This window comes from the organism of the source record quoted next, unplaced genomic scaffold (assembly GCF_019419815.1).
Source record: "Pyrus x bretschneideri cultivar Hongxiangsu unplaced genomic scaffold, Pyrus_bretschneideri_v1 Contig4, whole genome shotgun sequence".
NCBI lineage: Eukaryota > Viridiplantae > Streptophyta > Magnoliopsida > Rosales > Rosaceae > Pyrus > Pyrus x bretschneideri.
The window spans coordinates 5,948,314-5,976,259 of NW_025999723.1; the positions used below are offsets into that span (position 1 = coordinate 5,948,314).

Sequence of the window (27,946 nt, forward strand, 5' to 3'; positions counted from 1 at the left end):
AACCAAAAATCGTTAATTAAACTATTGAATGTTTGAATGAAAAATGATATTCTATCTATTCATTGATTGACTAAATGATTTCGGATTTAGTTTTTTTTTTTTTTTTTTTTTTTTTTTTTTTTTTTTTTTGGTCAAGTGGAAGATTTTATTCCAACCAAAACACAAACTTACAAACAGCCAAGGGCCCAAAAACACTTATAAACAACCAAAAATGGCCTAAACTGAAAGAAAAAACAACAGAAACAGAGAATGAGCCCAAAAGCACACTCCACTTATAAACAAAGAAACTCTCTCTTCCTATAAAAGCGGGGTACTCTCCATATTTCTAGTTTGTTTCAGTACTATTTAGATGTATTTGTTTCATTAACAATACCAGGCAAAAGATGGAGCAAGAAATGGAAAAGAGAAAACGAGCTAGTAGTACTGCATCATCAGAAGCAAATACTATTAGGGATGAAGATAACTGGGTTCATGATTCATCTGTAGATCATAAAGGAAGAGTTCCTCTACGCGCTTCAACCGGCGTTTGGAAAGCTTCTCTCTTCATCATGAGTAAGTCTATTCTCTGCTGTGTGTTTTGCTATGTCTGTGTGTGTATATGTTCTGTGTGTATGAATAGGTTTTACGAATGCCTTTGAGAACCAGCAGTTCAGCTTAACATGGTATTTGATGGTTTTACTACTTTTCTTTGGAGTTTGAATTTTATTTGGCCATTGGTTATTCAAATTAAAGATGCTGCAATGATAGGGTTTTATCCAATTTGGTATAAATCTTTCAAGATCTATAGTTATAGAATATGAGTAGTTGGTCAATCAATGGAATAGTTTCTCTATACGCTTTGATCCGCGCATGGATAGATTCTATGTTCGTCATCGGTAAGTGTACTCTCTGTGTTTTGTCTGTGCGTATGTGTGCATGTATTTGTGTTTCTATTACTTTTCTTTGAAGTTTGAATTTTATTTGGCCATTGATTATTTAAAGCTAAAATGATATAACAATAGGTTTTCTTCCATGCGATATAAATCTTGCATAATAGTTGAAGGATATGAGTCGTCGGTCAATTAGCAGAATACAATTAAAATTCAAACTTTAAAAAGTTTTTCAACTAAACTTGCCTATATGATTGGTATAACTCATCATTTTTATTCTTAATAATAAAAATCAATATAAGCAGTCTCTGAGTTTGTTCATAGTAAATCATTTTGGTTCTTACGTGACAAATCTATCAACATCTTCGTTAAATTGTCATGTAAATGACCACGTGTCTACCTTTTAGGGGTATTATTGTCAAATCAACTACTTCACTTAATGAAGATATTGATAGATTTTTCACGAAATGACCAGAATAATTTACGACGAACAAACTCATGGCCACTTCTATTGATTTTCATTGTCTGTGATCAAAATGAAGAGTTATGTCACTCTCAAAAGCCATTTTAGCTAAAAAGCCATGAGATACGTAAATATGCGTGTGTTTTGCCATCTCTCCTTAGACATACTTCAACCCTTAGAGTAAAACTCAAATTTTAGGTTCTAAACTTACCCCAACATGCCCAAACCATTGAGGCAAATATGAGTTAAAACTCAAAACTCATTTATGAACCAAATCTAGCCCAAGATTCCCCCCCAGGATTAGTGGGGTTGGCCAACCATATATATATATATATATATATATATATATATATATATATATATATATTTTAGTTTTATATTTGTAAATTTTTTTAATCCAACAGTTAAGATCTAATTTGATGAAATTCAACGGTAAAAAAAAAAAATATATATTTAATTGTCCAAATTTAAATCTAACGGCTAAGATAATTAAAAAAAAATTCTTTTATGTGTTTCATATTTTGTTCATAGTGTTTAACGAGTTTCATGGTGTCGGTTAATGATTTTTCAATATTTGTCAGAATCTAAATATTTTTAGGTTGAAATGTTCATAAAATTAAATTATGATTGTCTATATAATTTTTTCTTTTAAAAAAGTTCTTCTAAGAAAACAAAATTAGCCTAAATTCATTCTTTAATAATATGGGACTGAAATTTTAACCCAAAAGGGTTAAAGTAAAAAATCTATTTTTTGATTAAAACCTAAATTTTTTAAACTAAAAATTTTAAATTTTAACTCAAAGGTTAGAAATTATCGCACTGATAGGAAAATGACGGTAAAGATTCATTTGGTGGACGGTAGACGTTGATGTCAAAGGCTAGTGGCTGCCTTTTTCAATCGGCTGCTCACAAAATTAAAACCAAAGGTTTGGACTTAACCTTTTCCCTTTAGACATCGTATTTCTGCGTGCACGTTGCCCTTATCCTCAGTTTAAACCGACCGACTATGTATTGTAATGTTTTGTTTTGTGTGTATTGAGTTACTCTCACATCATTATATGATAGGGGTATGATATCTACATATCCTATTTTACTTTTCACATATTTTTTTAATTTTTAGCTGTTGGATCGGATGAATTGAAGAAGATTAACGGATAGAAACTATCAAAGGGTGTGTGAGAAGTAAAATGGGTGCGTGGATAGCACACCCCAATATGATATAACAACTGGCCAATTCTGTATTGTAATTACTCTAAGGTTGTTTTGTTAGCCAAAATTGTGAAATTAGCATAACTCATCACTTTTGATCCCTAATAATGATAGAAGTAGTTCTTAAGTTTGTCGACCGTAAATAATTTTGATTCTTCTGTAAAAATAAAAAAAAAATTGTTAATTTCTTTCGTTAAATTATGACGTAAACGACCACATGACTATCTTTTTAAGGGTATTGTTGTCAACCAACTCTTCTACTTAATGAGGATATTGAAAGATTTTTCATGGAAAGAGACCAAAATGAACTTTTATCAATTTTTATTGTCAGGGACTAAAATGATGAGTTTTATCACTTAAGAACTATTTAAAACCTATATATATTTCTTCAGAAAATGCTAAAATACCACATTTAAACTACATCTCTAATAGATATGCCTATTTGTTTTATGGACTCTCTCTCTTTATTAGATGAGAGATTTTTTAGTATGACCGGTATTAAAGGGATGATTTAGATGTGATCCCTCTACCATCCCTCTTTTTTTTTTTTTTTTTTTTAGTCCGGTGGATTGCACTTTTATATGTCGTTGCTACTTCATCAATATTATTGGGTGCTCCATATGCTTTGATCTTACAATTGTCAATGTGTTGTCAGATAGTGGGCATGATGAATATTCTTGTCATTATTTACTAGAGTCGCATATCAATGTACTTACTGATATATTCGATAATGTTGTAGCTATTGAATTTAGTGAGAGGTTGAGTTACTTTGGAATAGCCACAAATCTCATCACCTACCTTACTCAATTGCTTCACCAAGACATCAAAACAGCAGCCAAAAATGTGAACTTCTGGGCAGGAGTGACAACTATAATGCCTTTAATTGGAGGATTTTTAGCAGATGCCTACGCTGGCCGATTCAGCATGGTTCTGTTTTCATCCCTCATCTATCTAATGGTAAATATTTGAAACCCTAATTTACAAGAGAAACTACCGGACGCTACTGTGGCAGTACCCTTAGTTAATGACAGGCTGCCATGTGTTTTAATTTCTTCAAGTAGTGGTGCGTGGTCGATTTGGGATACTAAGTCACATCACCGTTGCGGGGTAGTTATTCTCGCTAATTGACATTTGATTATCACATTCATAAATATTGGACTAACTCCTACAAATCACCAGGGCCTAAGTATCCTGACAATGTCCCAGTTTATCCCAAGTCTAAAACCCTGCAGTACAAAGATGTGCCAACAGCCTCGAAAACTTCATGAAGTGGTGCTTTTCATTGCCTTGTACTTCATCTCAGTTGGAACTGGAGGGCACAAGCCATGTCTTCAAAGCTTTGGAGCAGATCAATTTGACGACGATCACACAGAAGAACGAAAGAAAAAAATGTCCTACTTCAATTGGTGGAACTTTGCACTTTGTTGTGGATTGTTTCTTGGTGTGACTGCAATTGTCTATGTTCAAGACTATGTGAGTTGGGGTGTGGCTGATCTTGTGCTAACAATCACCATGGCTTTTACAATTGTGACCTTCTATATGGGGAAGGCTCTTTATAGGTATAGAATCCCAGAAGGAAGCCCTTTGGTCCCCATGTTACAGGTTTTGGTTGCAGCTATAAGAAAAAGAAAATTACCCAATCCTTCAAACCCCGCTTTGCTATTTGAAGTTCCCGAGTCCCATAAGCAATCCCAAGGAAGGCTTCTACTTCATACAAATAGGCTTAGGTAAGTAAAGCATAAGCCTTCATTATATAATTACACTTTATTTGAATAAAACTATTTCAGACATACCACATTGGCGACCACATCTCGAACAGAGGCAGGGCCGGAGTTCATCTCTATTAAAGACGTGGTCAACAAAGTCATCAATATTATTGGGCACATTGTTGGCACGTCTCAGATAGAAGTCGACCTTCCTTTATCTCTGTCTAAGATTCTGTCAGCAAATTTCATTATTAAATACGGTCCAAAGTGAACCTTGGCACTAATTAGCTTTTATATGTAGGTTTCTAGACAAGGCAGCAATCATCGAAGAGAACGAGAATACATCTTGGGACCAGAAACACAATCCTTGGAGATTGACAACACTGACAAGGGTGGAAGAGGTGAAGCTTATTTTAAACATGATCCCCATATGGCTAACCTCTTTAACATTTGGACTATGTGTAGCACAAGCCTCAACATTCTTTGTCAAACAAGCTGCAATAATGGACCTGCATATCACTGACAACTTCAAAATCCCACCAGCCTCAATCTATTCTCTTGGGGCCATTGCAATGCTTATCTCCGTCACAGTCTATGACAAGATTCTTGTTCCGATTCTAAGGAAAGCGACCGGCAACGAAAGGGGGATTAACATTCTCACAAGGATTGGAATTGGCATGATTTTTTCAGTTGTAGCAATGTCAGCTGCAGCATTAGTTGAAACAAAAAGACTAAAAGCTGATCGGCCGCAATCTATGAGTGTGTTCTGGTTGGCTCCCCAGTACATAATTCTAGGGTTTGGAGATGGATTCACTCTGGTAGGGTTACAAGAGTATTTCTACGACCAAGTTCCTGACTCAATGAGAAGCTTGGGGATTGCTTTTTATCTGAGTGTGATTGCGGTTGGGAGCTTCATAAGCAGCTTTCTGATTATTGTTGTGGATCATGTCACAGGAAAGGGTGGGAATAGCTGGTTTGGGAAGGACTTGAACTCAAGCCGTTTGGATAATTTCTACTGGCTTTTGGCAGCCATGAATGGTTTGAATTTGTGTGTTTACGGGTTGTTGGCTAGGGGTTATACTTACAAAAATGTGGAGAGAAGGGTGGTTGTGGCTGACGATACTTCTCTCAGTAATGGAATTGATCAATCTATGGCTTAACTGTCATGTATCTAAGAAAATTGAGCAGTGATTGCTCAGTGTTTCACTATACGCAATGCATGTAGAAGAAAAATGTGGACACGATGGAAATCGGATAAAGAGTCGAAGAATTTTATTATATCTTCATATTTTAACTCAGTTTGTTACTACTATTTAGTCGTAACTACCATGTCAAATTGTAAATGTTGTTTGTTGTATTGTAAGAAAAGCTGCTTATGATTATGAATCTAAGCCACAATAACTATTTATGGGCAATATATTATTTTCTGGCTTAATTAACTGTTGATTGCCCGTTAAGATGTTAAAAAATAACTTAAAAAAAAAGTGTTTCCATTTAACGGTAAACAAGAATATTTGAAAATGAAAACTTCTTTTTATCATTTAGTATTACGGTTTAATAGTAATTCTCATTACTTGTACGTGAAAAGTCTTATATTTGAATCTCGTAAATATCAAGTTCGATATTAATTTTTTAAATCACCCCTAATGGAATTAACTATATCGTTGAATATAAAAAATTAAAAAATTAAAATAAAAACAATGTTGTAGCCTATTTTATCTAACAAGGGTAAGAGGGCCAGCGGCAAAGAGAAGAGATTGAGAGAGATGTGTTTGTAGAATTGTAGGGGAATATGTGTGTTATCCATCCTAGATAGTGCCTTTATTTATTGTAGTAAAAGGAAAGAAGAAATTCCTTCATTCCTAAGGAATACAGGTTGTAATAGGAAAAGATAAATAGAATCAAATCTAATCTAGGATTTACACAATCACACTTAAACTAGGAAAGTTTACAACACTCCCCCTTGAGTGTGTAAATACTCAAGATAGATTTAGCATCATGCAAAAGTTGAGGAAGTCAACTCATGGCACTAATTCTAAGGAACAACACTTATTCTTAATAAGGTAGGGACTTGCATAAGTAAGTAAGTCTCACTAAAAAAACCCTAAGGCTATGGCAAAAACCCGAGAAGGGACAAAATCCATAGTCTAAGGAAAAATGTGTGAGAAATGTAAAGTCAAAAGAAACGTCTATGAGACATCATCAGGGATATGACTAGCCCAAGGTGGGTGCCTCATTAAAACTTAGTTAGGTAGCAAAAAACCCAATGGGAAAATACTCCTAATCGTAAGGAAAGAGAGTACATTAAGATCAAGCAAGTATCTTCAAGATACTTCCCCTGAGTTTGACACAATTCCAAAGAGAAATAGCAATGTTACAACTCAAAAAGTTTACGCATACCAATTCCATGAACAAGCTTCTGAAACATCATCTTCGGCAGTGATTTGGTGAAGAGGTCGGCCATATTGTCTTGTGAACGGATTTGCGTAACTTCAATCTTCTGATACTTTTGTTGTTGATGTGAAAAAAAGAACTTCGGTCCAATTTGCTTGGTGTTGTCTCCTTTGATATAACCTTTCTTGAGCTATTCGATGCATGCTACATTGTCTTCAGATCGTCGTAGGGACATTTACGGCAAGATAAAGATCGTAGGAGCTTCAAATATGGCCCACTATTGCTCTCAACCAAAAGCATTCTCAAGTTGCTTCATGTAAGGCGAGAATTTCAGCATCTTTAGACGAAGTGGCAACTAAGGTCTGTTTAGTTAACCTCCAAGATATTGCAGTGCCTTCAACGATAAAGACATAACCTATTTGAGAACGTGCCTTGTGCGGATTAGACAAGTATCCTGCATCGGCATAACCAATAAGGCGAGAATTGACTAGAGAAGCAGGGGGTAAGGCATCACTCGATGATCCATAGGGATAAAACAAGTCCAAATCCGTAGTACCCTTAAGGTAACGGAAGATGTCTTTCATGCCAGTCCAGTATCTGCATGTTGGTGCATTACTGTATCTTGCCAAAAGATTAACAACGAAGGAGATGTCGGGTCTAGTGCATTGAGCTAAGTACAATAAAGAGCCTATCACATTTAGAAAAGGAACTTCAAGCTCCCAAATCTCTTCATCATCCTCCTTTTGACAAAAGGAATCTCGTTTTGCATCTAGCAATCGAACGACCATATGAGTACTTGAAGGCTTCACTTTATTCTTATTAAAGTGGTGCAACACCTTCTGGGTGTAGTTCGATTGATGTACTAAAATTTCATCCGAACAGTGCTCTATCTCGAGACCGAGATAGTATCGAGTCTTACCTAGATTTTTCATCTCAAATTTCGACTTCAAGTGTGCAGCAATTCTCGCGAGCTCTTCAAGAGTTCCGATAAGGCTCATGTCATTGACATATACTGTAACAATCACAAATCCGGAATGTGACTTCTTAATGAACACGCAAAGGCATAGTTCGTTGTTCACATATCCCTGACTAGTCAAATACTCACTCAGATGGTTATACCACATTCTTCTGGATTGCTTCAAACCGTAGAGTGAACGCCTCTGCCGCATTAAGAGCGTGTTCCGGGGTTTGGAAATATTTGAATCAGTCAATGTAAGTCCTTTAGGAACTTTCATATAAATTTCCATATCAAGATCCCTATAGAGATATACAGTTACTACATTCATCAGCTGTATACTCAGTTTTTCGGAAACTACCAAACTGATAAGGTAGTGAAAAGTAATCACATCCATAATGGATGAATAAGTTTCATCATAGTCAATCTTGGAACGTTGTGAGAAGCCTTGTGCAACAAGACGAGCTTTGTAACGCACAATTTCGTTCTTCTCATTACGCTTCTAAACAAAAACCCACTTATAGCCAACAAGCTTCACATGTGGAAGTGTATGAGCTACAGGTCCAAACACCTTACATTTCGAGTTCGACTTGGATCGCTTATTTCAGTTTAACCAATCAATTCTACGTCGACATTCATTAACGGAACACGGTTCAATGTCATCGCTCAACATGTTCTCAGTAGCTACTGCATATGTTAATGCATCTTTGACAATCATCTTATTTCTGTGCCACACATCATTTAAGCTAGCATAATAGACCGAAATCTCACGATTCTCGGGAGGAGGATTCATCTCTTCAAGGACGCTTCCATAATCTAGAATTTCCTTATGAATTGGATAGAATAAGTAAGCAATAGTCAGATTCACAGTAGGCTCTTCGGGACCTTGTGCCGTGGATTTCTTTTTCCGGGCATGTGAATCCTTTGAACCAAGAGGTCTACCACGCTTTTGTGTAAGGGCAGATGATTGGTTAGCCGCTAATATACATATATCACTAAGATTGGCGCCCCGGTCCTCCAGGAGGGAAGTTCATCGTATATTTGGTATATCCATCTTTGTAGGCGTATTCGCAGCTAGAATATGTGATCTTGTCACTCATGCTAGATCGGTGAAAGCATCTGGCATACTCTAAGCTATGCTCTGGAGATCTAATATACGCTACACTTCAGATTCAGACTAAACGGTGTGGGGATCTAAATGAGACAAAGTGGGAGTCGTCCATGATAATTTGCATCATTCTTCAGAAGCGTTGACGTTCTTATCTCTTCTTCACGATGGGAAAACTATCTTATAGAAGTGACAATCCACGAAACGAGCAGTAAATAAATCGCCTGTCAAAGGTTCTAAGTAACGAATAATCAAAAGAGAATCATATCCGATATAGATTCTCACCCTTCACTAAGGCCCCATTTTTTTACATAAGGGTCGCGAAATCAGCACATATACCACATAACCAAAAATGCGTAGATGCGATATGTCGGGTTAGTATCCGGTAACCAACTGAATGGCACTAAATGGTTGTGTTGCAACAGGCCTCAGGTGGACCAACTTTGCAGCATGCAATATTACATGGCCCCAAGCAATAATCAGGAGCTTGGTACGTATGACCAACAATCAAGCAATCATTTGTAAGCGCTTAATGAAAGCCTCTGCCAGGCCATTCTGGGTGTGAACATATGGTACGTGATGTTCAACTTTAACCCCAACCGACATGCAATAGTCATCAAAAGTTTTAGATGTGAATTCTCCATCATTATCAAATCAAAGATATTTGATCGGATAATCAGGGTGGTGAGCCCTGAGCTTGATAACCTGAGCTAACAATTTGGAGAATGCAACATTCCTTATGGACAACAAGCACACGTGTGACCAACATGTGGAACCGTCAACCAAAATCATAAAGTATCTAAATGGTCCGCATGAAGGGTGAATCGGGTCCACAAATGTCCCCCCTAAATCCGTTGTAGAAAAATGGGCGGATTCAAACAAATCTTGTCATAAGAAGGCTTAGTAATAAGTTTTCCCATAAAACATGTTTGACATGCGATTCCTTAGATCGAACCTAAACTTCGGGTTAGTGGATGCCCGTGTGATGATTTGAGGATTCGGCACATCGTTATTCATCCAGGATGTCCCAAACGATCATGTCAAAGTGTAATTTTGTGCGCGGTTCTAGTAGTAAAGTCGGCCACATAGTGGCATTTTATGGGGCGTATGGTCTTAGTATACAGACCACTCAGGATACATTCCATCTTCTTTAAAATACGCTTCTGGCCATATTCGTAGAAAGTTATAGGTAGAAATTCAACTATGTTATCTACGTGGGTTTCAACGTGGTAATTGTTATCTCTAATGTCCTTGAAACTTAACAACTTGGAATATGGAGAATAGAGTGTCTCAGCAATGGTCAATATTGTACCATTGGACAACATTAGACGTGCCTTACCATATCCTTCTATCATGTTGGATGGGCCTGAGAGGGTTGTCAAAGGTGCATTCTTAGGTATGAAGTTAGTGAAATAGATGCGTTCACGCAAAACGGTGTGCTTGGTTGCACTATCTGCCAGACAATTAACTTCCCAACTTGTCATACCTAGAATGAAAAATTAATTTGAATCGGTTACATGTATAAAAGTTCTAAAAACAAATATCAATTCAAAATAATTTCATTTACTCAAGGATGATAATTAATTAAAACTTAATATCCAAAAAAAAATCACCAACAAATAATCCAAATATAAAGGAAAATTGTTCAAAAATCAACCAAAAAAGAAAGAAGGTTTGCCCACTAGGCGAAATTCGGCCCCATTGTGCAATTTTAACTAACTAAAATTGTTTATGTCTAATATTCTAATCTTCCATAGGGGTGGTATCCTCTTGAAAGTCAAAAACCTCCATCTTTGTAATCTCCGGTTCGTTCATGTGCTCAAAGTTTGATTCAAACTTCTTACAGCAAGAATGATATTCAGCTACAACAGTATGGGAGCTCAGCAAATATGGGACCAATAGTCCTTTGAACCACAGCAATAGCACATATCCGCATTCATGGTGCCAGGTGCTTTGCCTTTATTCTTGAAGTTCGGGGCTTTGGGAGCAACGTTTGAGCACTTGTGGGCTTTGTTTCTTCCCTTGGATGGGCCTTGACTCTGTTGACGTTCACAGGGTGGCTTTTGGCCTCCCCTACCATGCCTTTTTTGACGTTTTGGGCATTGATTTATGTTATAATGTGCTTCAGGCACAGAAGTCACCCAGTAGGTCAAGCTTAATGATTCTTCATCAACAACTGGTTTTGCTTTTCAACGAGAAGTAAAATAGAAATCAAATCCGAGAACTTAGTGAACTTCTGAGCTCTATATTGTTACTGCAAGATAATATTAGAAGCAGAGAAAGTCAAATAGGTATTCTCCAGGAGATCCTTTTCGATCAAAGTTTCATTACAAAACTTGAGAAGTGATTGGATTCGACAAACTTTATAGTTATATTCATTCACAAACCTAAAGTCTTGGAAGTGCAAATGCTGCCAGTCATGTCTTGCTTCAGCCAAGTGTGACATCCCACATCGCCCAGGGGTGTGATCCTTATACGTATATTCTCATCCTTACCTAGCACGAGACCTTTTGGGAGCTCACTAGCTTTGGGTTCCATGGGAACTCCGAAGTTAAGCGAGTAGCGTGCGAAAGCACTCCCATGATGGGTGGCCCACTAGGAAGTTCTCGTGTGAGTTTCTAGAAACAAAACTGTGAGGGCATGGTTGGGGCCCAAAGCGGACAATATCGTGCTACGGTGGTTGAGCGGGCCCGGGTTGTGGTGGGGGCCCGGGCCGGGATGTGACAATTTGGTATCAGAGCCTAACCCTGGTTACATGTGTGCCGACGAGAACGTTGGGCCCCTAAGAGGGATGGATTGTGACATCCGACATCGCCCAGGGGTGTGATCCTTATATGTATATTCCCATCCTTACTTAGCATGAGGCCTTTTGGGAGGTCACTGGCTTTTGGTTCCATGGGAACTCTGAAGTTAAGCGAGTAGCGCGCGAGAGCACTCCCATGATGGGTGACCCACTGGGAAGTTCTCGTGTGATTTCCCAGAAACAAAATCGTGAGGGTATGGTCAGGGCCCAAAGCGAACAATATCGTGCTACGGTCACCCATCATGGGAGTGTTCTCGCGCGCAACTCACTTAACTTCAGAGTTCCTATGGAACCCAAAGCCAGTGAGCTCGCAAAAGGCCTCGTGCTAGGTAAGGATAGGTCAGGATGTGACACCAAGAATATGTCCTTTTAGTGATCAAAACGATCAGCCAAAGCTACCCATATTGCGCATGGATCTTCCTCAGCTGGATATTCAGTTTGCAAGGCTTCATGGATATGTCTTCCGATGAAGATCATGGCAGTGGCTTTCTCAGCTTCGCCAACAGGGTTGTTCGTATCTTCTTCGATGGCTGGACGCAAGTTCTTTGCAGTGAGGTAGAGCTTCATATCTTGGACCCATTTAAAGTAGTTCCTTCCAGAGACCACCAAAGCGGTGAAGTCGAGTTTGTTCAAATTCGACATGTTCCTATCACAAAATAGATGGACAAGATGTGGTTAGTGTAATGGAGAAAAATCAATCGATTCACATAGGAGTAGAAAATACAGGTTCTAATAAACATGTATTGGTTTAATTTTGCATGAAAAAAACTTTAAGTTTTCATGGATGATGCTTTTAAATGAAAACTTCAGGTCTTCAAACAAGGCGTGTTTTTAAGAAACTTCAGGTTTTGGAACTAATTATGAACTTCAGGTTCATATGTCCCTACAAGCAAACACAAATATATACATACAAATATGCAAATAGAATTTTAGGTCTATAATTATAATTGAGTTAACTATTTGAAGCATCTACACCTTTTTGCCGCAAGAATGAGCTTCCCATCATTAGTTGAGGCTAACTAGTACAAAAGCTAAAACAATTATATTTACACTTGGGAATGAGACTTTAGAAAACCTAATTCAAATTTATTTGTTTCACCAAGTACATCAAAATATGCCCTCAAACTTTTTTAAATGATAAAAAAATTGATCCAAGTGAACAAAAGACCAAATTACAAAACAAGCGTCAATCTTGTATCCTTATACATTTGGACATTGTTAAATCAATCCTCAAAGGACTGAAAACATGATGGAACATGCACAAGAGAAATTAAATTAATACACAGTGATTCATTAATTTGAAGGAGGATGTCACTTAACTTTAAACTTAATTTGATTGATAAAAAGGTAAATTCTTTGGAACTTACAAATACCGACTAAGAATCAATCTAACCCAACCCAACACAAACTAGGCTTCCCCATTTACTAATTCTTCTAAAAATATGCAAATTCGTTCTATTAAAAAAAAAAAAAAAAATATATATATATATATATATATATATATATATAATTGATTCAATTTCGTGCTCCATAATGTGACAACTCGTCCCTAATTTTACGATTTTATTAATTTTAAATGAGTGAAGTGACGAAAATGCCCTTAAAGGCAAGGATGTTGACCTTCGTTAACCAACATATTGTGAGACGTACGAAACATTCTTTTAACGAATCCTCGTAGCGTTCGTCATTACAAATGCATAGGAGAAAATGGAATCGAATTTGGAGCCACGACAGAAATCTTACAGACTTACGAACATAAGGGTATTTTGGTAATTTTCCAAGTTAAGATCTTTTCCACTTAGGACCACTCCTTAGCTGACATGTGGCAACCTCCCTCATTTCTAGGGTGTTCTTCCTGATTCTCTGTGAAATTCCGTTCCTAGATTTCACTTTTTAATCTACGTATTTGTATTATTAAGATTTTATATTATTTTTCGAGAATTTATATTAATTTATTTGAATTTAGATTTTAATCAAATTAGTTACGAAGTTTGAAGTTTGGAAATTAATTATCTAAAATCCGTAGACCCTTCGAGGTCACAATTTATATTTTTGAATAGAGCTCGATCTCACAAACACGTAGGCATGAACCGTTCATGAAACGGAGTTATAACGAATAAGTTATTAACATTTAAAGTTAGGGATATTTTTGTAATTTGGCTCCAGATTTTCTGGAGCAATGAGTTATGCCACGTGTGTGGCTAGGATGGAAAGCAAAGAAGAGAAAATAGAGATGGGTGAAGGGGATCAACCAATCAGAAATTAGAAGGGAGAGAGATGGGCCAATGAAAAATGGGAGAAAGGAGGGAAATGAGGGAAATGAGGGAAATGAGGGGGAGGAAAATAGCCAACCCAATTCTCCCAAGCGACCTGGTGACCCGTTTTCCCCAACCCAACTTCATGCGATGATTTTCGATGATTTTTCATCAAATTTTCGGTGATTTTGACATCATCTAACACCACAAAATCACACCATGACCCTGTCTCCACCTATTCCACCCCAAGATTTATAAAATTTAGATCGGATTCATGAAGAACCGCACCGGTGGGTGCGGTGGACTCCACGGTGGCGATCCAGCAAACCTGAAACTAACTCCATCGATTATCACTACCAATAGGCTCCCCTCAACCTCAGGAAGAAATCCCAAGTAGTGGTGGAGGCGTCGGAGCACGCATATAGGTCGAATTGAAGCACCCCCTTTCTAAGGTTCCCGCGGGTTCGAGGGACATTGGAGCTTTTCTCGGCCAAATTGGCCTTAGTCACAGGTATAAAACTTGTTCCACTCATTGAGATCTATATGTATGTGAAATTTGGTAATTTCTGAAAATAGTTGAATTTTCCAGCAAGTCGGGGCAACCGGCCGCCACATGCAGTGGCGCATGGGCTGAGACCCCACCTGACCTTTCTAGGTTAAATTTTGATGCCCCGATTCCATATTTGACATCTATTTAGTGAAAGTCTAATGTTTTAGTATAGTTCAGTAATTGATCGCCTATTCACCCACCATTTGGTTATTATATGAATTGACGATCCAAACGTTAGATTGGCACCAAACTTGAATATGAAATAGTATGTAATATTTGATGACATTAGGAACTGATGGATTAGGAATTCTATGTACGGGTCTTCCCGAATTGGATTTCTAAGTTTGTAAAACTAAACGTCGGCCGTCACATAACTTTAGCGATTGGTGAAGATCCGACCGTTGGATCATGATGAAATTTTAACAATGTTCTATAAGTATAATTTGGAATTTGGGAAGTTACAGATCAGAAATCTGATAGGCAGATCTTCCAATTTAGATTTCTAGGGTTGTGGACCCTACTCTCGACCTTGATCGACGGTTGACTTTTTAGTTAACTAGCTTGAGTCCTTCTAGCGTGTCACTGATCTTAGAGTGTTGTTGAGATTCTATGGAGCTTATTGGGCCAGCGTGATGACATGTTCGCCTCGTTTGACGCCTGTCTTGATTTACGTAGATTTCTATTGAATTGTTATTTTTATATTTAGCCATCAATTTATATGATTTGATTGTGAATTGGAAATATTTATGAAATGTGATTGACGTACATATTTGAAATGTGGTTTGTGTTGTATGATTGGCATGATGCGATGAAATGTGAGGTCTAGAAGTGGACCGTTAACCCATAGCCATGGGGTTTGTTGCTTTGAAACTTGTTTTATATCCCATTTCATTGTTTCACTTCTCGTTACGTTAACCTGTTCTAAATTGTCTAACTTGTGCTTTGTTTCATTCCATTGATCATTTGTAAATTAAGCACTTGGTTCATGTTTATTTCTTCGAGTTGTCGACATGTCCCTTAGCCTTCCACTTGGTTCCGTTGAGTGATTCCAGAATTGGGTTTCCGATGGGGTTCTGTTAGGTGATCCAGTTCCCTGTTTCGTCCGAATTTCGTTGAGTGGTCCAGAATACCTTGTGATCTGGGATTCCGTTGAGTGGTCCGGAATCGTATCCAGCTTTGATTTCATTGAGTGGTTCTATATGCATTATACTCAGCAATTCCGTTGAGTGGTCCGAAATCGTATCCACTTGGATTCCGTTAAGAGGTCTGGAATCCCTTCTACTCCGTGATTTCGTTGAGTGATCCAGAATCGTATTCTGGTTTAGATTCCGTTGAGTGGTCTAGAATCCCTTTTGGTGTCTTGGTTCCATTGAGTGGTCCAGAACCCAATGTTGATGGATTTTGTTGAGTGGTCCGAAATCGCATCATTTGACTCATTGGTTCCTTGGATTTGATTTATTTGAGATAGCTTCCAAGATGTAGGCTTCGGTCAAACTATGTCGCTCTAGCCCTGCATTTCGGTGTATTATACGTGTTATTGTTTGGTCTGATTATTGGATGTTGTTGGATATAGTTGTTATGATTATGATTAGACTCATTGACCAACGTGGCTCTAGATTATGTTGCACTTCGTCAAATGTTCCTCGTGATGTTACATGCTTGTAATGTGGTATTATGTTGAGACATAGTGAATTATGTGATGATTGTTCGAGTATAGTGAAAGGTGAACTACAAAGGACTTGATCCCTGTTTAGGGTACGTAGGCAGTCTAACGAGGAAGTTAGATGTAGCCACAAAGTATACAAAAATTACTACGCGACCAGAATCTTGAGTTGTGCTTTGCCAAATCCCAAAAATCTGGTATGTTAAAGATACAGGTATTTGGTGACGTCACATATTGATCTTGGACGTATGTCGGGATCGGGGTGTGACATTCTCTTTCTAGATCTCTCTCTCTTTCTCCCTCTCACTCGTTTTGTCTCTTCCCCGGGAACACTCCCTTTCTCCGAGCAACACACATCAATGTGACCTCCACCACCGTGGTTTATCCTCTAATGACCTCACCACATTTGAGACTTCTTCACCTCGAACCCAGACCTAACGAAGGTCATTTATTCCTTCTTTTTCCCTACACCATGGAACTAGGGGTGGGCAAACGGGTCATGGACTCGCGAGTTAGGGCGGGTACATGTGGTTCAGGGCAAGTATGGGACGGGTTCAAAAATTTGAAACACAAAACGGGGTGGGTCTACGAAATTAGCAAGGTGGGATGGGTCCAAAAATAAGAAAGAACGAGCCCCCGGCCCAGCCCATTTGTAGTATGGGATAATGTATTGTGGATTAAAGCGACGTCATGGCCCTCGACTTACAAGTAACCCACCAAATTGAACCAGATTTAGGAGGCCATCAAGAAGGTCTTTGGAACCATCAGATCATTTAATTAAATCAACTCTCAAGCATTATCCCATTTTCCATTCATGCACTTCACAGTTCCAACGATAAAATCGTATCTGGATCTCCAAGTTCAACAAACACGAGCTCGTACTTTCCATTTTCCCTCTCCCTACAAAAATGGCAGCCAAATCGGGTTCCTTCAAGTACAATTTCTAGGAGATTAGAGAGCACTTGCTTTCAGTCCAGAAGGGCTACTCCAGGCTCGGCTTCATCCATATTGAGGAGCAAAAGTCGTCAGGTTCTCCCCGCTGCTGCACTTTCCGATCAGTTTCCGACCGAATCATCGGCTGGTGTTGAACCGTGCAACATGTCTCGAGCCGAGTGGTTCAGATGGGTTAGTCTGATCCGTGAAATAAAGTTTTTGCGGGGAAGATGGTTCTGGCGCTGATGATCGTCTCCCTGCTTATCTTCCTCAAAGAGCCGTTCAAGCAACTCAGCCACTACTCCGTCTGGGCAATTCTTACCGTTAAAGTGATGTTCGAGTTCAGCATAGGTAAATTGTTGTCTATATTTGGGTCCATTTTCTTCGTTTTCACGTTTATTTAGCAATTTTATCATCTGGGTCTTCATCAAATTTGATTGCACGTGTGAGTTCACACTTGAGAGCTTGCGTCGAGTTCTCGATGGTTCAACTCGGGTGATTCCGCAGCATTCTTGACTCGATCAACTATCTCATTGCCATAATCTAGGATTCGGATAGACTCTCGTGGCCGTCGACTTGTCCGTCGTCGTTGCGCATGTGGGATTCTTTTGGAGCAGGTCACTCTTCCTCTCTCTGACTCGTCTTCTCCTCTCTCTTTAACTCGTCTTTTCCGGGTTTTTTTTTATGGTTCTGATTTTGTGTTGGTTGGGTTTTTTTATGGTTCTGATTTGTCGTCTTCTCTTCTTTCCCAGATGACTAAGGAAGACGGCTTAAATGGGCTGAGCTGCATTTCGGTTGTCGTGGAAGAAACGAGCTTGACGACTGAGGAAGACTAGTTGAGCGACATCGTCCTTTTTTGTGATGACGAAAAAATGTAATAGGAACCATAGACCCGCCCCGAACTGGCCTGTTTGAAGCTGGTCAGGTTAGGTCCAATTCTAAAACTCTAAAGCACTCTACCCGGCCCGGCCTGCCCCGTTACATTTTAAAACGGCCAAGTCTGGTTCCTTCAAATTTGTGCCCAGCCCTACATGGAACCACCACTATTCTTGAAATTATTCCGACAAGTTCTCCACGATCTAGGCCTAGGTAAGTCTCGGGGACACCTTTCTCTGCCATTTGATATTCTGATGCGATTGTTGAGCCTACATGCATAAATGGGTGAAGTTTTGATGCAGTAATGGCACAGGAGAATTTCCCCAGTTTTTCGATGAGGAATCCGGTAGCTTCAAACCCTTTTCCGGTCAACTCAAGCCACGACCGAGGAAACTAATGGTACATTTCAAATCCTTGTTCCTTGATCTTCGATTTGGTATATTGCGTGATTAGGTTTAGTGAAGATTTATGGTTGATTGGACCTTGCTTTGTTCTTCGGGCGAGTTTTTCCAGAAAACAGGATACTGGATTAAATAAAATAAAATAAAATAATAAAAAGAGAAAACCCAGCCCAAACCTTTAGGTCGTTGACCCATGACTCATAACCCAGATGGGCTAGACCTGGCCTGGATCCATTTTTGATTTGGAGGGAATATCCCCTTGGAATATTCTGTTAACCTCTCAATTAACTTTAACAGAATATTCCATCTGAGAATGGAATATTTCGTTAACATTAATTGTTGACTATTAGTTGACTTTTTGAAATTTTCTCGGAATCCCTCATAAGCTAATTTTGACGTCCTGAGTCCATTTTTTACATCCATTTAGTGAAATTCTAAAGTTTTAATGTAGTTGACCATTGGGACGTCTCGGTTGACTTTTTAGGATAACTGTTGCCTTTTTCGTTGACTTTTTACAACATTTGTCGGGGACCCTCCTTAGCGTATTTCGACGCCTTAATTCCAAATCCGCACTCCATTTTCCCAAATTTATTTGTCTTAGTGGAGTTTTACTAATGGGTCCCAATATTATGCTTAGGTGCGATAACTATCGAAGACTCCAACTATTCTAGTTTAAATGGATGCGACCTCGCAAGTAATTGTAAATGGGCCTTTACTTTTAAGTATTATATATTTATTTTGTTTCCATTTATTTGTTGACCATTAGTTGACTTTTTCGAAATTTTCTTAGAAACCCTTCTAGACTATTTCTTCTAGACTATTTCGACGTCTTGAGTCTATTTTTGACATCCATTTAGTGAAATTCTAAAGTTTTAATGTAGTGTACCACTGAGATGTCTTGGTTGACTTTTTAAGGTTGACCGTTGACTTTTTCGTTGACTTTTTACAAAATTTGCCGAGCACCCTCCTTAGCGTAATTCAACGCCCGGATTTCAAATTCACACTTTGTTTTCCCAAATTTAACTATCTTAGTGGAGTTTTACAAATAGGTCCCAATATTATACTTATGTGCGATTACTATCGAAGACTCCGGCTATTCAAGTTCGAACGGCTACGACCTCACAAATAACTGTGAGTGGGTCTTTGCTTTTAAGTATTATATATTTATTTAGTTTCCATTTGTACATTTGAAAAAGGATTTCCTACGTATGCCTAGATTAGACTAATGTTTATAAGAATTAGCAAAATAATGGAAATTACAAAATTATCCTAAATCCTACGGGATGCACATGTATGCGTACTTTTGTGAGATTTTAGCTATGGACATGATAAATATTTTGTTTATTACTATGTCGATGTGAATTATCGATTTACTGTTGCGTGATTGTATTTACATTGTTTGCTCATCGTTGCTGCACTGGTGTTAGTACTTGCCCGGGCCAGGGCCAATGTTTTATGTGTATGTGCACATCGCACCGTACACTCACTTTGGATCCATTGTAGGTGCCAATCCTATCCTAGATTGCTATAGGCAATTAGGACTCGTATGTGCTGCACATAACGCCAATCTTGACGTAATTGTAGTACTAGAGCATATATCATTATTACACCCAGTCATGTTCATATTAGAAGATTTATGCATGAACTCGTGTGTCAGCATGTATCGATGAGCACTCGATATGATATGTTTGCTTATGCGAGATTATGTGATTACGAGCATCATGTGCTTACTTACGAAATATTATGCTGTATTGAATTCTTGAGATTTTGCAGGCTACAATAACTATATTCTTACTATACGTAGTATGTATATTTTGGAAACTATACTTGTTTTACGACGAGGGGTTATTATGTGTTCGAAAAGGTTTTCATAAAGCTTTGTTTTTAGGCCCACTCACCCTTGTTTTTCACCACTCCAGGCTTAGTAGCCGAGTTTTCGTGTTAACGAGGATTCTTGGCAAATCTTTATATAGATGGTTACCTTTGAGGATATAATTCTCATCCTACTTTACTGTACTTTACTTATACTCTGACATCACATATGAAATGGGTTTATTCCCGCTCATAGTGCACTCTCATATTTAGGCACTTTTGGGTTTAAATTTACTCACATTTTCCACATCACTACATTTTATGGCTTCATCACCCTCTGGGTGTCAGCCAGCACAGCTCGATTCGGAGTCCAGGTGGACATTCCGGGTCGAGGTGTGTCAATAATGCTCTCGATTCTTCCATAACCCTTACCTTCCTCGCATGAATAAGAAAGTTGCATTTTTTTTTTTTGAGTATTAAAGTCAAACAAGTTGCTTTTAAAATAAAAATAAATAAATATAAAATAAAATAAAAAGTAAAAAAGTATACAAAAATGATTTTATACGTATTTGAAACTAATTATGGTCAAAAACGGTTTGAACTAATTTTACAAAAATGATCGAAGATGGGTTGAACTTATTCTGCCAATGGTCAAAGACGAGTTGAACTGATTTTGCAAAAATGATCGAGGACGGGTTGAATTGATTTTGCAAAAATGGTTGACGACGAGTTGAACTTATTATGCATCAACTGATTCTTCAAAAATGGTCGAGGATGAGTTAAACTGATTTTGCAAAATGGTTGAGAACGGGTTGAACTGATTATGCAAAAATGGTCGAGTACAGCTAATTCTGCAAAAATAGTCGATGACGGATTAAACTGATTCTACAAAAAATGATCGATGACGGGTTGAACTGATTCTGCAAAAATGGTTGATGACGAGTTGAACTGATTCTGCAAAAATGGTCGAAGACAGGTGAACTGATTATATGGAAATGGTCGAGGACGGGTTGAACTGATTCTGCAAAAAAGACGGGTGTAATGATTCTGCAAAAACGATCGAGTATGAGTAAACTGATTCTGCAAAAATAGTCAAAGACGGGTGAACTAATTCTACAAAAATGGTTGAGGACAAGTTAAACTGATTTTGCAAAAATAATCGAAGATGAGTGAACTAATTCTGCAAAAACTATCAAAGATCAGTTGAACTGATTCTGCAAAAATGATCGAAGATGTTTTTAACTGATTTTGCAAAAATGGTCGAAGACGGGTAAAACTGATTCTGCAAAAATAGTCCAGAACTGATTGAATTGATTATAGTAATAAATTAGACAAACTTATTCTACATATAGTTTCAAAACTGATTCTGCAGAAATAGTTGAAGATGAGTAGAGCTTATGACACATGTTAATTTTGTTGGAGTTGCGAGGGTTAGGTTCCATTAAAAGCCTAAAATCTTAGGGGTATAATTGGTATTTTAAAACATTGTTTTCATGTTTTTGGGTTAGGCTTTAATTCTTCACTTCCTTTTTTTTTTTTTTAATATACTCTAAATAAAACCACCCACATTTGACTTGAAATATATATGTCGTAGCTTTTAAATTTAAGTTATTGTAATTTTTAAATTTAAATAATAAATTATATTTGGCCTTATGACCCTTTGGTCCTCAGTTGGAGATGGTTTTTTGTCACAATGCTATGTTTGGCCTTATAACCTTTTGGTCTTCGGTTGAAGATGGTAAAAAATATGATCATGTACTGTTCATTAAAATATTAATTTTTTGAAAAGTCAGAGGATTAAAACGAGCCCTCTGACCCTCCTTCGGTTGGAGATAGCCTCAGCCATTGCCAATACACTACTCTAGTTAAGTCATTATCCCATAATTTGGACATTTTTCAAACATTGCTAGCTACTAGCGAGTAACCTAGTACTAGTCGAAAATGAAAATGACATTTACCTACGACATTGATTTTTATTGCAGTTCACAGGGAGAAGTCCACCCATTTCTCCACAGAAACTCAATGCACCTCGTACATATGATGACATTTACCTACGGCATTGATTTTTATTGCAGTTTACAGGGAGAAGTTCACCCATTTCTCCATAGAAACTCCATGCACCTCGTACATATGACATTGCTGCAAATCGCAATGTTATTTATTGGTCATATATATCTCTTACTCCATCACTGTATTACCCTAAATTTTGTACTTATTAAGCTATAATTATGTAATTTTCAATTTTAGCAGTGTTAATTGTGTAATTTTGTTTTGCAATTTTATTCCTAATTGCTAACTCTGTAAAATTAAAGACGGATATCTGAAGGGACAATAAGTGCATGCCTCGTACATTACCCATCTTCCACATTTCGAGTGCCCTAATTTTATTAGAGAACGAATATTGAGTTTTATATGATAAAGTTGCGAATTTTGAGTTTAGAGTCGACTTTTAAGTTTTAGAATTGACTTTTATGGAGCCTAATTAAAAATAAGTCTTTAAAAATATGTTTTTTTTATCCACATTAACATATTTGACTGTTTTTGGAAGGAAATCACATAAACAAGGCAATGTAAAGGGAATTTGGAGTTTCAATGAGTAAAATTGTGACTTTGAGTTTCAAAAGGCAAAATAAAATCAAAATCAAGTTCTAGAAACGTAGCTAAAAATAAGCCCTTATATGATAGCAATATTGTGGGGGTAGGAACCATAATAGGAAGTGGTCAGAACAAAAAAGGACAAGTGCAAAAGAAATTATAATTTTTTTTAACAAATAATATTATATACACTAAAAAGGTGAGGGAGTGAACTAACCTTCATAATGGGTTAGCAATAATATGGTTCAAATTCGCCTTTCACAATAACCGAACTTAAAACCTCTTATTTATAAATAAAAAAGAATATCATTAGATCGTGGTACTAAGTGACAAAAAAAATTATAAAATTAATACAAGGGGTTTGATTCAATTTAAGTTGTTTTCATATAGGCCAAATTTAACCAAAGCGAATTACAGTTTGGTGGTAAAACTTAATCAAATTGCTCAAGGAGTTAAAAAAATTTCGCTTTTACCATTCACATTTTCACAACAAAGTTATAACATCAAAATGTTTGACAACAATTAGAATTCAAATTGTCACAGATATATCTCGTTATTCATACGATTTGAATCTAAAATCTAATGGTTGTTCCGCACCAAATCCTAACTGGTCTTACTGCTTTTGAAACATAACAAAGTCCGGTGTTTTATTACTCAATAATACAAGTTATTCTCCGCCATAAAGATCTATTATATGATCAAAATTGAGTTAATTTTCCACTCAGAATACCAAACACGATAGAAGAATATCGCATAGTATACGACTACTATTCTCTCTTTGAAATTGTCATTACCATCAATATTTTATTATTTTAAAACAATAAAAAAGATGCAGATCATGAGAGTACCCAAAATAATATATATACAAATATATATTTTCACCCATCACGTCGATCCCTGTCTTATTTCTCTGTATAAATTTATCTTTGCTAAACATTGCATCACTCTGTCCCAGCTCAACCAAAACACTCCCTCCATCAATTCATCACCTCTCTCTCTCTCTCTCTCTCTTCAAAACCTTCACAACTTATCCATGGCGGACGACGGCCTGGAAGCCTTCCACGTGCCCCAACAGAGCAGAAGAGACAAGCTCCGTTTCACCCTCCAAAACCACCCACCCCAACCACCGTTTTCTCTGCCACTCTTCTCCGAATCCCGCCATTACGACGGCGTCTCTTTCCGGGCCGGAGAACTCAGAAGCTCGGTTCCTCTGGGCCCGTTCACCGGCTACGCTTCGATACTGAAGCGGTCCAGGTTTCTGAAGCCTGCCCAGCAGCTCCTCGAGGATTTCTGCGGGTCGGTTCTACCCGACTCGGATCCTCCTCCGCCCAACTGCGGGAGCTTTTGCGCCAAAGATCACCGGGTCGACGTTCAGATGAAGAACTCTCGGCTGACTACCATGCTGGAGGAGGTATATTATACACCACTAATTAATTTTAATTATACGTACTGCACTTTTCCGTATCATCAATATTTTAATTTAATCAAATCTAAATTGTGAGAATGAAGATTATAATTCGTGTACATAAATGCATGGTCTTTTTTATGAGAAATTTTTTAGTGTAACACAGTTGTCATACAAGTATATAAAGATACAACAGTTTAAAAAATTGAAAAAAAATTATCTAATTGTGTTATAACATTTTGAGTATCGATTTTGTTTTTGAAACGTTAAAAAATTTCTCCATAAGAGTTCTTACGCCCCATTTATAATTTCATATACTATTAGATGAGAACATTTAAATGTCACAAAAATTAACCAAAAAATGTTTCTAATTAAGATGTTAATCTTGATTAAATTAATATTTTCTGAATTTTTGGATGGAATATGAGTCAAATGTGGGAAGATAATTGGATTTAACACAGTAGTAATGTAGTATGAGGTTGATGTCAGGGGAGTCACATCATATGATTGATTTGTTCAGTAGTCATGGCCTAAAGGATGTCTTGTCTTGTCACAAATTAATTTTTTCAACTGTGTATTGTTTCTTATTGGTTTGTAATTTTGTCCACTGTTCATTTTTTTTTTTTTCACTTGTCATAATTAATTATCGGGTGATAGATTATGGCACATGACCATGTATCTGTAAATGGATGGGATCGCCCTAGGTCAAATCTTATCCATTCCAATCTCGAGTTAATTTTAGGGGTTTTTTGAAATAAGTCTAAATAACTAAAAAAACATTAGACTTATTTCAAAAATTAAAAGTCATTAAAAATTAAATCTATTTCAAAAGGTAGTCTATAAAATTGGACCTATTTCAAATTTTTCCTTAATTTTAAGAAAAATTTTATGGAATTTTTTTTAAAATGAGATTGTTTAAGGATTCTTTGACACTGTACAATTTAATGTTAATATTGTAAAATATTGTGTGAAAAAAAACATAAAATGACAGATAATTTATAAGGAGAGTCAACTTATCATTTCTCTAATTTCAATCGAATTGTTTTCAGATTATCTCATTTATGTTATTTCTTGTTAAATAAGATTTGGATTACCTTCTATCATCATTGAATTTAGTAACTTAACTGTTGTATTGTATTCATATGTTGATTACTTGATTTTGTTTCGTAATTAATTAGTTTACGTGTGTTTTCAACCATTTAAAAAATAGTGGTGTTATCTACACATTATTTTTTACCTTTCACACATTTTCTAGAGTTTAATTCTCTTCAATTCATCCGATCTGGAGATCGAAAATTGAGGTGAGTGGAAGATAAAAAATAAAAAATAAAAAAAGTGTAGATATTGCCACCCTTCAAAAATTTCATGTTGCATAGGGGTTAGCCACTTTATGTTAAATTAGAGCATATATATAGTCTAATAAAGAAAAGAACGAAAATAAATGATAATTATGCGAATCCGATTATTATCGGATAAACTTTAACTCATATTTAATTACTTTTTTCTTTCTAGAAAATAATAAAGAGATTTGAACTCGAATATAAGGGATCATACACATTGCCCTAACCCCATTCTGCATGCTAACGTAGAAATGTAACTGAATTGTCCATAGTATTGTGGGTCTAGTGGAGGCACAATGGACTTTTAGGCCCAAATAAAGAAAGTTTTGGCACCCAAGTCCCCTTAAATTGTGTTCTCACATCTCATGTTTCCTAGGTGTACAAGAGGTACAAACTATACTGCCAACAAATGGAGTCCGTGGTGGCATCGTTTGAAACCATTGATGGACTTGGAAATGCAGCCCCTTACATATCCCTTGCCATCAAAACCATCTTGAAGCACTTTGGTTGCCTGAAGAATGCCATTTTAGACAAGCTTCAATCCGGAGGCAAGACGTCGCTTGGCGATGAAGAAACTGAAGGGTTTTCTGTAATAGGCCTTCAGAACAACCAGAACCCAAATGATCATTTGAATTTGAAGTTGACCACCACCAACAACCTTCGTCAATCGGTCTCCCGGTCCCAGAGAGGTCTCCCGGAGAATGCAGTGGTTGTGCTGAGGACCTGGCTCTTTGAACACTTTCTGCACCCGTTAGTTATTTCTCATTTTCCATTAATATAAGTCAACAGCTCAATTAGAATATCAATTCAATAAATTGGTAATTTGGTATCTTATGACTTGGATTTTGTTCAACATTTCAGCTATCCTTCTGATTCTGAGAAGCTGATGTTAGCTCAACAGACGGGCTTATCAAGAACTCAGGTGAGACAATTTTTCGTTGTTGATTCTTGCAGCATTCTTTTCTAATGTGAGGAGGGGGATTCGAGCTCGGTGCCTGGTACCCCAGCCTACTTGGCTATGCCTAGGTCGGCCCAATCTTTGTTTGGTTCATTTCTATTAGGAGATATTAGCACTGCCCCTGGAACTTATGACCTTCCAATTCGTCCTCTCGGCTTTCAGTCTGGTTCTAAGCCCCCTTTAGATTTTATGATGTGCAATATGCCTGCCGCTGTTAAATTTATCACAATTTCTGATGGTTTCCCCACTGTAAATGAATGAAACTTACCTCAATTTGATATCTGCCGCTGCCTACCGTGTCTATTTATCTTCGGACATATATATTGCAGGTTTCGAATTGGTTTATTAATTCGAGAGTGAGAATCTGGAAGCCGATGGTGGAAGAAATACACATTCTTGAAACACAGCAGGCTCAAACAATTCCAGACCCAATGAACAAGAGTGTAAAGGCACCTCTTCACCCATCTGCAGAGAATCCAGTTCTCCATCTGGGGACCCCGCCTATGAACTCTTCTAGCCAAAAAGCTCAAGACATCCAAACTAAACGCCCTCGAAAAATCCAACACGATTTGCCTAAGCAGAGCGAGACATGGAGGAGGAATGCAGCTAATGGAAGCTTAACAAGCAATGATCTACAGAGAATTAGCAAAACAACCGAAATAGATGAAGTTTCCTTAGCTTTAAGCCTTCAGGCGAGAAAGTGAGCACGTTGGAAAGGATTAGGGTGTAAAAGGAAAGACCCTGCTGCTGCATGTTTCTACAGGGCAAACTTTTGTTAACTTCATCTGTTATGGGTAACAAGATTTTGTTATTAGTTGCTTGTGTGTAAGATATTCCGAGAGACAGGTCATAGATTCACTCCTAATTACACATAACTTAATCACCTATTGTTATCACTAAAAGTCCAAGTATTATTAGGAGTGAATCACACACTTATATGTGTTATTTTATTTTCTCAATTTCCTGATGTGGGATTATATTCAACACATCTTCTCGTGTGAGAGACATGTCATTGACCCACTCTTAACCACACTTAACTTAATCATCTATTGTTAGGTGTTGGGTTTTATCACAAAAAGCCTAAGTATTATTATGAGTGAAACTGCACACTTATATGTGTTACTTTATTTTCTCAATTTCCTGATGTGAGATTATATTCAACACACCCTCTTATGTGTGAGCACAACATAGTGGGCCACATGGGAAACTAATCCTACATCGGACATTAAGCGTTGAAGCAAGATATTAAGTTAAACTCGGTAAGTCGGGCACAACAAGACCCACAAGACCCACAATCAAACCCGCTCTTATATCATGTTAGATATTTTGAGAGACGAGTCATTAGCCTACTCTTAACCATAGCGATATTATTCCAACTTAACTACTTATTGCTAAGTGTTGAGCAAAGCCGGTCATAAGGGTAGCCTGCGTAGGCACCCGCCTTGGGCCCCCACTTCAGAAGGGCCCCCAATTTTTAGGCGGACCTAGGCGGGTTTGGACAAGGATGGGCATGAGCTATGCATGCTTATATGTAAAAGCCAGAATTTGGAAATCTTTTGTTGCAGGGTCGGCCTCACACGAGAAAGAAGACAACTCTATTCCCGACATCATTTTAATTGCACGATTTTACTTAAATGGTCCCGCCACCTTT

At 37.5% G+C, this 27,946-nt stretch overlaps 2 protein-coding genes across 2 annotated transcripts; both read left to right on the top strand.

The window, feature by feature from the left end:
• The first annotated feature begins 234 nt into the window (after positions 1–234).
• On the top strand, positions 235–5,686 carry LOC103942792 (protein NRT1/ PTR FAMILY 5.6). The gene is made up of 4 exons (XM_009352996.2): positions 235–552; positions 3,281–3,498; positions 3,721–4,268; positions 4,549–5,686. The coding sequence occupies exons 1-4, from the start codon at positions 384–386 to the stop codon at positions 5,405–5,407; spliced, it is 1,794 nt and encodes a 597-aa protein (XP_009351271.2). The 5' UTR covers positions 235–383; the 3' UTR covers positions 5,408–5,686.
• Positions 5,687–23,481: 17,795 nt separating this feature from the next.
• Positions 23,482–27,302, top strand: LOC103927548 (BEL1-like homeodomain protein 9). The gene is made up of 4 exons (XM_009336484.3): positions 23,482–24,003; positions 25,714–26,087; positions 26,199–26,259; positions 26,625–27,302. The coding sequence occupies exons 1-4, from the start codon at positions 23,626–23,628 to the stop codon at positions 26,997–26,999; spliced, it is 1,188 nt and encodes a 395-aa protein (XP_009334759.2). The 5' UTR covers positions 23,482–23,625; the 3' UTR covers positions 27,000–27,302.
• The last annotated feature ends 644 nt before the right edge of the window (positions 27,303–27,946 follow it).

Bases quoted from the DNA above. Each gene is read 5' to 3' on its own strand.
- LOC103942792 (XM_009352996.2), top strand. From the start codon at position 384: ATGGAGCAAGAAATGGAAAAGAGAAAACGAGCTAGTAGTACTGCATCA. The intron at 3,499-3,720 runs GTAAATATTTGA...ACAAATCACCAG, and splicing joins CATCCCTCATCTATCTAATG to GGCCTAAGTATCCTGACAAT. The intron at 4,269-4,548 runs GTAAGTAAAGCA...TTTTATATGTAG, and splicing joins CTTCATACAAATAGGCTTAG to GTTTCTAGACAAGGCAGCAA.
- LOC103927548 (XM_009336484.3), top strand. From the start codon at position 23,626: ATGGCGGACGACGGCCTGGAAGCCTTCCACGTGCCCCAACAGAGCAGA. The intron at 24,004-25,713 runs GTATATTATACA...CATGTTTCCTAG, and splicing joins TGACTACCATGCTGGAGGAG to GTGTACAAGAGGTACAAACT. The intron at 26,088-26,198 runs GTTAGTTATTTC...TCAACATTTCAG, and splicing joins TTTGAACACTTTCTGCACCC to CTATCCTTCTGATTCTGAGA.